The 12,389-nt window shown below is 38.7% G+C and overlaps 1 protein-coding gene across 2 annotated transcripts in view; it reads left to right on the top strand.

Moving 5' to 3' along the window:
• LOC119647699 (arginine kinase) overlaps positions 1–12,389 on the top strand; it is a 130,589-nt gene that overhangs the window by 59,734 nt on the left and 58,466 nt on the right. Inside the window, exon 3 of one of the 2 annotated variants that reach the window (XM_038048781.1) lies at positions 8,715–9,398. The exons of the other annotated variant lie outside the window; for it this stretch is intronic. Coding sequence (XP_037904709.1) covers positions 8,715–9,398 — 684 coding nt within the window. The remainder of the gene's footprint in view (positions 1–8,714; positions 9,399–12,389) is intronic. 2 annotated transcript variants of the gene reach the window in all.

Here is a 12,389-nt window from a genome sequence, read left to right as displayed (position 1 = left end):
TTGCATGTATGGGAACCCCCCCTTAAATTCAACGTAAAAGAATGTAATTCACTGTATGCGTGAGCGTTCACAGTTCCCAGCTTTCTACCAAATTTGGTGTCAATCGCTATAACCGTCTCTGAGAAAAATGCGTGTGACGGACAGACAGACAGACAGTAAACCGATTTTAATAAGGTTTTGTGTTTACACAAAAGAAACGTATTTAAACGCGGCCTGGATTGTTTAGTGGTTTGAACACTAACTTTCACAATCGAAGGTCATGGTTCGTATTTCGTAGACTCGATATTGGACATCCGTCGACTGATCTGTGAATGTGTTCCTAGGTTTGATATCTTTTTCTTCAGCCTTTTTCCCGTTCACAAGCGGGGTCGGCTCGTCGTGATCGGTTTCGAAATTTGGCTCTATCGCATGCCCGATCTGGGTGCAATCTCGAGGCTTTTAAATCCCTATCCAACGTATAAAGCCACCGTTGTTTAGACCTGCCTTTTGATCGTTTACCATCGACTTCGATGTTCACACTAATCTTGGCAAGTGAATTCTCATTAGCACGAATTGTGTGATCATACCATCGAAAACGCCTCACTCGCAACTTTTCCACGATGGGTGCAACCCCATAACGATCGCGGATATCCTCATTTCGGATGTGATCAAAACGTTTCACGCCACTAGTCCAACGTGACATCTTCGTCTCCATTGCCGCAAAACGCCGTTCAGAACCATAGAGAGCTACAGGATGGACAACATCAAGGTTACTAATTTCGGGCGAGCGTAATGCTGAGTACATTGCCTCCCAGTTCGATCTAGGAATGAATTCCGCTAATTGGCGTCAAGGCCAAGGTTCGAATTGGACAGTTGCGCCATTGATTATTAACTAATACCTTCCGGGAGCAGGTTATCAACCTATTACCCAACCTCCTTTCGTTAATTTTCTCGTTTGAGTAACAAAAGGGTCAGTTATTGAACCTGCACATATCGTCATCGATTTTCTGAGCCGGACTACAATAGTTTTGCTGAAGTGTCAAATTCGAGTAATATTTTGTGCTGTGTTGAGCAATTAATGCCATCGTAAATCTTTTTGATATTCGCCAATCAGGTTCCCAGCGTAAAGTCTGAGTCTCTTTTCGAAAATTTTAATGCATACTTCGTAGACAGTGCATTGTATCGAGATGACTCTGTATTTGTCGCATACGAATTTGTCTCCTTTTTTGTTGTGATTTTGGACCCTAGATTGGAGAAGTTATCAACGGTCTCAAAGTTGTAATCTCCCATTTGACTAGTTCGGTTTGATGTTGTTGGTTAGTTGTTTTTTGGTGCTGACGTCGCCACCATATATTTTGTCTTGCCTTCATTGATGTGCAGTCCAAGATCATGCGCCGCGTGCTCGATCTGGATAAAATCAGTTTGTACGTCTTGGGTCGTTCTTCCCACGATGTCGATATCGTCAGCATAGGCCAGTAGTTGGGTGGACTTAAAGAGGATCGTCCTCTGCATTTATCAGTTTAAAGAGGACGCATGATAGGGCATCCCCTTGTCTTGGACCGTTGTTGATGTTGAATGAGTGATCCTGCTGCTTTTATCTGGCCTCGCACATTGGTCAGGGTCAGCCTAGTTAGTCTTATCAATTTCGTCGGGATACCGAATTCTCTCATGGCCGTGTACAGTTTTACCCTGGCTATGGCGATGAAATGATGGGGCAACTGATGGCCATATTCCAACAGCTTTTCCATCACTTGTCGCAGAGAGAAAATCTGATCTGTTGCTGATTTGCTGAAGTTAAGCCAATGATGTTCTGAGCATATGGGGCTATCCGACCGAGCAAGATAGCGGAGAATATCTTATAGATAGTACTCAACAAAGTAATAATAATGCTGTACTGCGTGATATTTCCTTTTTTATGTATTAGACGGATAATGCCCCGTTGCCAATCGTCATTGATTCGTTGTCCCACACCTTGAGTATAACCTTATGAACCGTTCGGTGTAATTGGTAGCCTCCATATTTAACCAATTCGGCTGTAATGACATCGGCTCCTGGCGACTTATAATTTTTAAGCCGATGAATTGCACGGACCCTTTCTTTTATACTTGGTGGTGACAGTATTTTTCCGTCGTCTTCAGTTGGAAGGACCTCCAACTCGCCGATTTTCTAGTTGTTGAGCATTTCATCAAAGTACTCAACACATCGTTTCAATATGCGCATTCTGTTGGAAATCAGATTTCCCTCTTTGCGTCGGCAGGTGAACATCGAGGTGTGTAAGGCGTTCGATCAAGACGTGGTCCCACGTGGTCCCATCTGGAGAGACCCCCGTTTGTTTGTGTGACACTGCTAATTGAATAATCCCCAGTCCGTTATCATTTGTATTTTTATGTAAGCTATAGGAGCCAAGGTATCGCCTGAATACGCTGGCTATTGAAATCCGCAAGTATGATTTTGATATTATACGTAGAACAGGCTTCCAGGGTTCGTTCTACTGCCTCGTAGAAGCTGTCCTTCTCCGACTCTGCAGTCGCCTCTGTAGGGGCGTGGCCGTTTATCAGGCTTATATCGCTAAATATGCCTCGCAAGCGCAGAGTGCATAGCAACAAGGCGATAACAGTAGGTTTCATTTTTTGGCTGACTAAGAAACCTGTTCCGAGCACATGGTTTACTGGATGGCCACTAACAATATACGGTGTAGTGACTCTTCTCCAGGAAACCGGTCTCTGTCCAACGCTTCTCCTGCAATGCTGTTACATCAGCCCTATGTTGCAAGCTCCAGCTCTGTACAGGGAGCGTACATTTCATGAGAAAATGCGCAAACCGTCACTCTGTTTTCGTCGCCGGGTTCGTCGTTGTGTAGTCAGTCCAGTATGAGGCTCCATTTCTGGCTTCGTAACAAGTTGTTTTATATGTAAGGTTGCCCTACCAAACCCCCAACCTGGAGGACCAATTGGTATAATTTGTCCCGTTTCATCCTTCTCTGTCTGCAGCTTTTCGTTAAGAAGGAGCTCCCAGCGGTCACCACGTGGAGATCGAGATAGGATTTGATAGTAAAGCTGCTGGTGTTGGTTCAGCAGGCGTTTCTCAGGTTTTATGCTCCATCGTGGGTAACAATCCACATTTGGACCTGGACTATATGTATGGGTATGGCATCACGATCGTTTAGTTATGGATAAAGTCCCTAGTCACCTAACAGGAGCAATATCTATAATAGTAAAAGAAAGTGAAGACGTAGCAGGTCCTGCCTGAGATGGGGCGATGATATAGGCCTGGACATCGAGCAGTTGCTAGCGATACCGAATAGGCAGCTGCTAGGGATCCAGTTCGAACCTTAACGTAAAAAGCCTATACTGATGATGCTGATGAAAGACCGGGTTAAATTAAGTAAATTCACTCACAGAGAAATCTTGATCGCAATTGAGTCTTCATTCTGAACTGAAATCATTCTTCAACCTCTACTTCCTCTCCGATGTGTTATTTGAAGTTCTAGCTGCAATTTTTCTGTTTCCTTTTATTGTCTATGGTGAATTCAATGCCCTAAAGTTGCCCTTCTCAATCTCATGTCAAAATCGATCATTATTCAGCATCCGGTGCATGAATTTAATCGTTGAACTCAATATATTGAACTTATTAATTCCTGGGGTAAAAGTCGATTTAGAGCACAGAAACTTACAATTTTCCTGATCTCACATTCAAAGCTCTCATGATTACGTAAACTTTCGGTTAGTACTTTTCGATACTGATCTTATTTTTGATATCGAGTGAAACATAAGAGAGTGAGAACTCAAAATGTGTGTCCCAAAAATTGAAACAGGTCTCGTTCTCGGAACCTATCCAACCGAAAAATGTGAAAAGATTTACAATGATGCATCTATATAAAATCTAGGCCTCAAAGTACATCCCATTCCGATATCTGCGCAAATAAAGTTAATAATGGTATATTACCAAATTTTAGAAATTTACCCTTAAGTTCATTCTGGAAGTACAAAAGAAAGCAATATAGAGGATAATATAGGACATAATTCTGGAAAGTTTGAATGTAAACTAATTTTTCCAAAGTTTTGCATTTCATGTAAATATATTACTTTCTAAGACGTGTTGGTTTGATCACCATATAAAATGAACTTATATGAACGGCGGGTTCCATGGGGACATTTTAATTCTCCTTTTTTAGTTTTTTTTAGTTATTTGTATATCAGTATCAACTGGTGAAGCCAGACACGTGTATGTATATATGTGTGAATAATGTTGCTACACTGCTACACTCCGTACCATAAGAGGGAAATGTGTGTACGTTATTACTAGCGGTATTGAATTAACGTACTTTTGTGTATGCCTTTGAGCATGGGATAAATTGGAAATATTTGGAGATACCTTAGGTCAATTTAGATGAAATCAGTATACGGTAATAGGCAATGTTTGTTTAGGATGAACATAATATTAATGTCTTCAATATGTATATACATATTTATATCTTGGAGCTTGGCAATATCTGAAGGGATATTTTTCATTCTAAGCTATGGAGGAATATAAAAACTTGCATAGAGAATTCCCCACATAAAATTATTTGAGGGATCCTGAGTCTACACCTACTTGATGCTGGACCGGCCCACATGGAGGGCAACTTACTCTCGCTTTTTTGCTCCACGGACTCCTCGTTTTTGGCATAGCACTCAAGTATTCAAAAAAGAGACAAGGACGACTAACGGTGTCATTTCCGGGCACGTTGAGGAGCGTGTGATGAGTTGTATCTGCCCTAGTTAGACGTCTTTCTTTCTTTTTTAATATTTGGGTGCTATGCCCAAAACGAGGGGTCCGTGGACCAAAAATGTGATAGTAAGTTGCTCTCTATCTGGTCCGCTTTAACATTAAGTATATGTGGACTTAGGATTGATTCTGCCCCAAAACAATTCGGAATACCGGTAGCTGCCAGGTTTGCACCTAGACTGGTCTCAGCCAATAATACTATTTTTGCCCAGAGATGGGATCCACTGAATGGCGGAGCGAATTGCTTCTCGAATTAGTGCGGCCCGCCAATACTAGAGTACAATGGATTCACGTGAAATACAAAACTTTGATCTTGTAAAACTTTATTAGTAATAGTTGGATTGGCTTCAAACTTCCTGGGCTGAACTTAAAGGGGGTTTCTCAGTCAATTTCTAAAAGATGGTAATATACCATTAATAATTTTATTTGAGCATATCGGTATGGGACATATTTTGAGGCCTCACCCTGATTTTTTACCAAATTATTGGGTTGTGTTGTATGTTTCCGAGAAGAAGTCCTGTCTCCCTTTAAATATGCACATTTTGACTCGTTATTCGCGCAATTTACAATTCACGTCAAAACTAATATTAGTTTCGGGAAGTACAAATCGTGGACTTTGATTTGATATTCGGTCGAAAAAGTTTTACATAATCACTTGGCATGTATGTCACTCATGCATTTTCTTTTAAACAAAACCTTAAAAAACAAGTGCCGATACTCCTTCATTATACATTTTGCTCTATATATACACAACAATTAATAAATTATTCTTCTTATACCTAATGAATTTTATAATCCACAGATTATATATTCTTTCTTTCCTTCGGCATCACGTCTCCCACATGGAAAACACATTAACAATTTTAAAATGTGTTCAATCAAAAACTACCTCCAACAGCTAACGTCAGCATCCGCCGAAGGAAAGATTGATGCTTCCCAGTTTTGGTCTTCTTTCCGATTTCCCATGTTCGTGTTCTGAGTACGCAACAATTCTGAATTTTTTCCCTACTGACGTAAATCATATCAACTCAGAATAGAATAGAATGCAGAACCAGCCCCTCATTGCATTATCACTTTTTGCAGCGTTGCACAACTCCATGTATTATGCGTTTATTCTCTCAGACACAATTACCAATCTTGTTTGCGCTAATTAAACCGCGATGCAATGCAAAAGGCTTGTCCCGTTTGTTTATGCGACTTTATTTTCGTATTCTGCATCAAAGCTGTTCTGATCTTTATTATTTCGAAATGGATAATAAACATATAAACTTGTATATGTACTTTCTAGAAGGAATGAGAATGGAAATTGCAGTTCAGACAACATGTGTGAAATATGTACAGTATGCAAAATTCGTATTGGAACACCTATGATTTTACAGAAAAATGGTTTATTCTACGAGAAAATTAAATGATTTTAACACAATTATATTTCTAATTATTTGCATTTGAGTTAAGACACTTTTAACACATAAAAGTTTTTAAAATAACAAAACCGGTTTTTCATAATGGGCTATAGATCATTATTGTCGAAGCAAAATTCGTATTATCATAGAACACTAATGGTGCGACACTGTACGCTTCCAGGAAATGCACAATTTGCACAGATTGTGATGTTTTAGTTAATGATCGGCTGTGTATCGAGTTAGAGAATAGTTTTAAGTATAAAAATTACATTTATTTTCCATAATTAGTTATACTATTCAAAATTTATCAAAATGGGTCGGAAGTCAACAGAGTTATCAAACGATGTTCGAAAATTAATCGTTAATTTGCATGAAAATGGGAAATCGTTCCGGGAAATAGCAACAATCGTTCAAAGAAGTCATACGACGGTTTACAACATAATCAAAATATACAAATCAAGCGGCAGGATCAATAAGAAATCGCATAATCCGAATCGAATGCTTCTGACTCGCAGACATCAGTCCTTTCTTCTCCGTCAAATTCGAAAGGATAATGCCGTAAGTGCTGTAAAGCTAGCTGCCCTCCTAGAGAAATATTGTGGAGTAACTGTAACAGCTCAAACGATTCGAAATTACATTCGCCGGCTTCAATTTCGGAGCAACGTAAGTGCAAGAAAACCTTTTATAAATACAGTAAATCGGAAAAAGCGAATTACATTCGCAAAAAGGTATTTAAATAAAAACTTCCGATTTTGGAAAAATGTAATTTTTACCGACGAATGTAAATTTAATGTTAAGTCGTCGGATGGTCGCATACGAATTTGGCGTGAACGAAATACTCGCCTCCATCCGAGAAATCTGAGACCAACCTTTAAACATGGGTACCGCTCATTAATGGTTTGGGGTTGTTTCGCTGCATCCGGCGTTGGAGAGCTCCACTTTATCGAAGGAAATATGAATGCCGCGCAGTATATCGACATTTAAAAAAAAAATCTGCATAAAAGTGCGAGAAACTTGGGCATTGAGGACCGCTACATATTTCAGCAAGACAATGACCCCAAGCATACCGCTTTAAATACTCGCTTGTGGTTATTGTACAATTGTAGAAAATATTTAAAAACCCTCCTCAGAGCCCAGACATTAACCCTATTGAAAATTTGTGGTCAATTTTTAAACAGAGGTTAAGATATCATAGCATAAGAAACATCAGTGACCTTAAAACTGCATTACAGGAAGAATGGAAAAAAATTCCGAGAAACTTGACTGAAAAATTGGTGCAGTCGATGCCAAAACGACTAAGGGCTGTTATAAAGCAAAAAGGCTACCCAACTAAATATTAGATGTGTTTAAGAAAATGAATTTTTGTAATCCATTTTAGTGTTCCAATACGAATTTTGTTTTTGTTAAAGTATGAAATTATTATTATTTTTTTTTTGTTACCAAAATTTTTAGTTATTTTTATACAATTGAATAAATATTTTGCTTTAAAATCCAAAACACATTTTAATTTTTCAAAATTCGTGCGAATTTCGAAGATTTAAGCAAAAAACTGTTAAAAACCTATGTGTTCCAATACGAATTTTGCATACTGTATTTGATTGCTGTTGCTCCCGTGGCCAGTGCATACTTGAGATGGAGCCAAACTCCGAAATGGTAGGCGCGTAGCCATATGGTTTTCATTGTGAACAGACTTTGAGTTGCACACCTAATGGGAATAGAGAAAGAAAACGGTTTATAAGGTCCTTTGCGAAAATATTGAGTACTAAAAGTAGTATTATTTACAAAAATGTCTAACGCAAGAAAGGCGCTCTTACCTTCTATGCTTGAAAGCAAAAGCGACCATAACTCTATAATATATTAGGCACTGAACGCCATGCATGCAAGTTGATTATCCAACTTGAAATCATCCCACCATTACACAAGATACACGTTAACAGAATCTCCTAGTATTCAAATAGAATAATGTTCGTTAAAATGGCAATTGTGCAGGGGATAAGCCAGTCGTGATTCGACTGTTTGTAGCACTCATTCCATTTCATTGAGTGGATTTTAAAAGTACATCGTAGTGGCATAATGACCACACATTGCAAAGTTTTTATCTCCCACATTGCGGAATTCAAAACCAATTAAATTTCATTGTTCAAATCTCTTGAGTAATGCTGTCTGCCAATAATAATGGCGATTATAGTCATGACTGTACCAGCATAATTTATGCAAAAGGAATTTATATTGCACTAATCATCTTCATAAATTGTCATCATAATATGTAGAGTTTTTCAATTAATACAGGAAATGCTTTTCTTTCTTAATTTAACCAACTTTTGCTTGTTCTTTGTTTCGTTCTTAATGGATATTAACTGTTCTTTCAGTTCTCTTGCTATTTCTTTGGAATTCATTTTCTATTTTCAGTTTTTCGTTGTACTAATGAACGTCCAATGCAGTAGCCGCTACTAAATGATTAACTAATACTTGTATCGGTTTCTCTTCATTCTCCTGTCTGTGCCTTCTATTTTAATTTTATTATGATTTCTTTCTGTTTTACTCTTATTTACTTTCTGAAAATAGGAAATATCTTGGCTGGACGTCAATATTTGATGCATTCAAAGGAAACAAAAGTTCAGGAAATAAAGCAATCGAACCAAAGCCAGAGACTGAAGCAGTAAAAATTCCAGAGCCCAAAATTCCTGAAGTCAAACCGAAGCCAGTAGAACCACAGCCAAAACCAGTTGAAAAGCCTGTGGTACCAGAAGTAAAGCCGGTTGCTGCACCCACTCCAGTGGCTCCACCGAAGGCTGCTGAGCCGAAAACCGAACTACCAAAACCAGCGATGCCTGAACCAAAAGTGGAATTACCAAAACCAGTTGTGCCTGAACCAAAAGTGGAATTACCTAAACCAAAGGTTCCTGAACCAAAACCAGTTGCAATTCCGAAAACACCGGAACCGAAACCCGTAGTTCCTGAAACTAAGCCAGTTTCACCCAAGCCGGAATCACCAAAACCGGTGCCAACAGCACAATTCAACAGTAGTGATAATAACAGTGCCAGTATTAGTAAGCCAATAGTGCCTGCAGCGCCCGTTGCGAATAACGAACCGGCCTGGATGAATAGTGGCCTAGACAAAAAATCGAACCTTGTCAATGCACCCCAAGCCTTTACAAATGGCGGTGGTAGTTTTGACAAAAAAGCGGCGATCAAAAACGCTACTATGTCCTTCCTAGAAGGAGAGGGAGCAAACGTAATTGCACAAAGGTAATGAATAATTTTTTTCATATGAGTTGTTGCACTTGTTAAAGATTTGTTTGATTCTGGAAAATATGGAAAAATTTGAATCTTTACTGTCAACAAGACTGAATATCTCTTGGAACAGTTGTCAACCAGTATTGGTTCATTAAATCGGATTATGCGCATAAAATTCTTCTTTATACTATTTAATTTTGCACTTTATTGTTATTGTATTCTTGTAAATTATAATAACTTGAAATTCTAATGATTTGGGATAAAGTGGTGGCATTCATCGAAATTACGCTAGAAATCAGCTTGAAACAGGGCGAGTTTGGAAAGAAAAATCGCTTATAATGACTAAATTTGTTCATTCTCCTTGCTCCCTGGTGTCTATGGCTATTTTTGCCCTACCACATGAGTATTATACATAACGCTAGCCTACGATCACACATACACTAAGGGACAAAAAAATCAGGCTCTTTAAATTCGTTATTAATTTCAAAATATTTTGTGTTGTATTCAAGTCTAATGTAAATCAAAAACGAGGTCAAAATTTAATAAGCTTTCATGAGCAGACTGTTCGAAAACGAATTCACAAAACAGGACACAACAACACAATATTAAAATTAGTTAAATAATAAAATAAAATTTAAAATACAGTTCTCATTGGTTTCGATCTTAATACCGGGTATTTCCTCCTGTTGTATGACAGTCAGTTCGGTATGTACAATAACATTGATTCCGACCCATAACAGAAGAAATTGCGTTTTAAAAGGCTGTGATTCGCACATGGCACTTGGAGTAAAGACCTTTCCACATCTTCTATATACATATTCCCGGTAATTTGATTGCCACAAACGAAACGAGCCCTCATATATGAAGAGAACAGCCCCACTCTTCAAGTGTCGGAACGAGATGTAGATTAGCGAGAAGTCTCCTCGATGTCTCATCAGTAAAGGTACACCAAACATCACTTGAGTAGGTAAATATCACAAGCATCACCTTTCATTACCCTAATCGTGCATACGATATTACATCATCAAATATTATTGTAGCACTTAGTCAGATATTACCAAACATTACATATTCCTAGAGGAATATTTGCTCTAATTTATTATGTTTATACCGGAAAATATACGGCAGCGCCTATTAGGTATGAATGGAAAATAAACCGATGCAATAGAAGAAAAAAAGCAAAAGATCCAGTATGCTATAGCAAGATATTTTCACAAGCGAAGAAAAAGAATCATTTTTTTGGCGGCCAATCATTAGTTCTTCGGTAATGTTTGCCGCCTTTTCGGCTTATTTTTTAATGAAAATGACGACAAATAATAAATTTTATTGCTCATATAAAACTCACTGAGGAAGAGAATAACTGATCCTCGAAAGACGGTATATGAGGAATAAAATTCATTATTCGGCATTTCAAAAATAAAATTTTCCTTCTTTTTTTGGCCAAGCATTACTTCACTGAGAAGTATATGCATTTTCCATTGCTTTACTCGACAATCCCTGGTGTTCAAAATTATCTATCTGTCTATCATACACAAAATCGAAATCACTTTTTCACGGCAAAGCCTGCCAAAAGACATGGAATCATAACACTAATAGATTCGCAATCCATAGTCGGCATCGACTCGGCACTCGGCAACCGCCAGCGCCACTTATACTACCAAAAAAACGGTGATATTAGGTAATGCGATATCACATTACCTCACAAGAATAAAATCATCACTTTGTTAAAAAGGTGAGCGAAACATCATCTTACTAGGTAAAACAATTTTTGAAAAATTAATCATTTCTTCTTTCTTTCCACGAAATCATGAGGCATTTAATGCCCAGCGAGCCAGTGCGCTCCTCGGACTGTTTTTAATATAATCATCAACAGGCACGTTACAAGTCTTTTCATCGAGAAGTTGCCAGAAGGCATCTTTCTCGGCATAAGGTCGACCTGTCTGTGGTGCGTACGCGGTGAAAAAGTGAATAGTGCGATCAGGTGATACAATGGTGAGCTTTATCAGGCGATCATCAAATCGTTTGACTTCTTTAATGGCATCACGGAAACCCTCTGAGATGGCAATGCCAACACCGTATTGATATTGACATTTTTACCGCACTCGCGTTCTATTTCGCAGCTTTTGACACCAGACCCTCGGGTTTCTTGTAGAGCGCAGATATCAACGCACCTTTTCCGAAGGGCTCTTGCGAGTTTCTCGGTCTTTCCAGTTAGGGTGCCAACATTTAGCATGCAGACACGTATTTGTTTTGGTCGGACTAACTTACTTACATCTTGAGGCCGTCCATGCGTCAAGAGCCCTTGCCCATTACTCGACAGGACCGGGACCCGTCCTGCCGCGCCGACTGAGGCGGACGCCCTAGCATTTTTCCGAGGCTTGTTACTCTATCCGATCATGTTGTTTCTAACGACATTGGATGCATTTTCTCGGTCGACTTGTCGCGGGACCTGTCACTGAGAGAGATCAGGTAGGATTTAGCATAGTGGGATAACTTCAAGTATACTTTATTTATCTCTTTCCCTTATCTCAGCATTTGATTTTTGTTTTACTGAGGATAGTACAAAGTACGTTGCCTCAAACCCTCCTCCTTTACCTGGGCTTGGGACCAGCTTACCATGTTAATAGCATGTTGTAGTTGCTCTCGTTGATAAGTTAAAAGCACAATTTTACGTGCCTAGGCATTTTTTTACTTTATTATTAAAATAATTCCTGAAATGAGGCGCCAGTCATTATGTTCATGAGAGATTTAGACAAATTGGAAGAAGTTTAAAAAGAGTACTAAGTGCTCCGAAAGTTCTGTTAGAATTGGCGTATGTTTTATTTTGAAGATTTTGTGTAAAACTAAAACTTATTAAAATCGGTTTACTCTCGTCTGTCTGTCTGTCACTTTTTTTTCTAAAACGTTTATACCGATTGACACCAAATTTGTTGTGAAGGTGGGAACTGTGAATGCCCATGCACACAATGAGTTACATCATTCTACGTGAAATTTAAGGTGGGC

The sequence above is a fragment of the Hermetia illucens genome, chromosome 2 (genome assembly GCF_905115235.1).
Source record: "Hermetia illucens chromosome 2, iHerIll2.2.curated.20191125, whole genome shotgun sequence".
Taxonomy (NCBI): Eukaryota; Metazoa; Arthropoda; class Insecta; order Diptera; family Stratiomyidae; genus Hermetia; species Hermetia illucens.
Note: the sequence above shows the minus strand (reverse complement) of the source record. Positions and strands in the feature narration are given on the sequence as shown.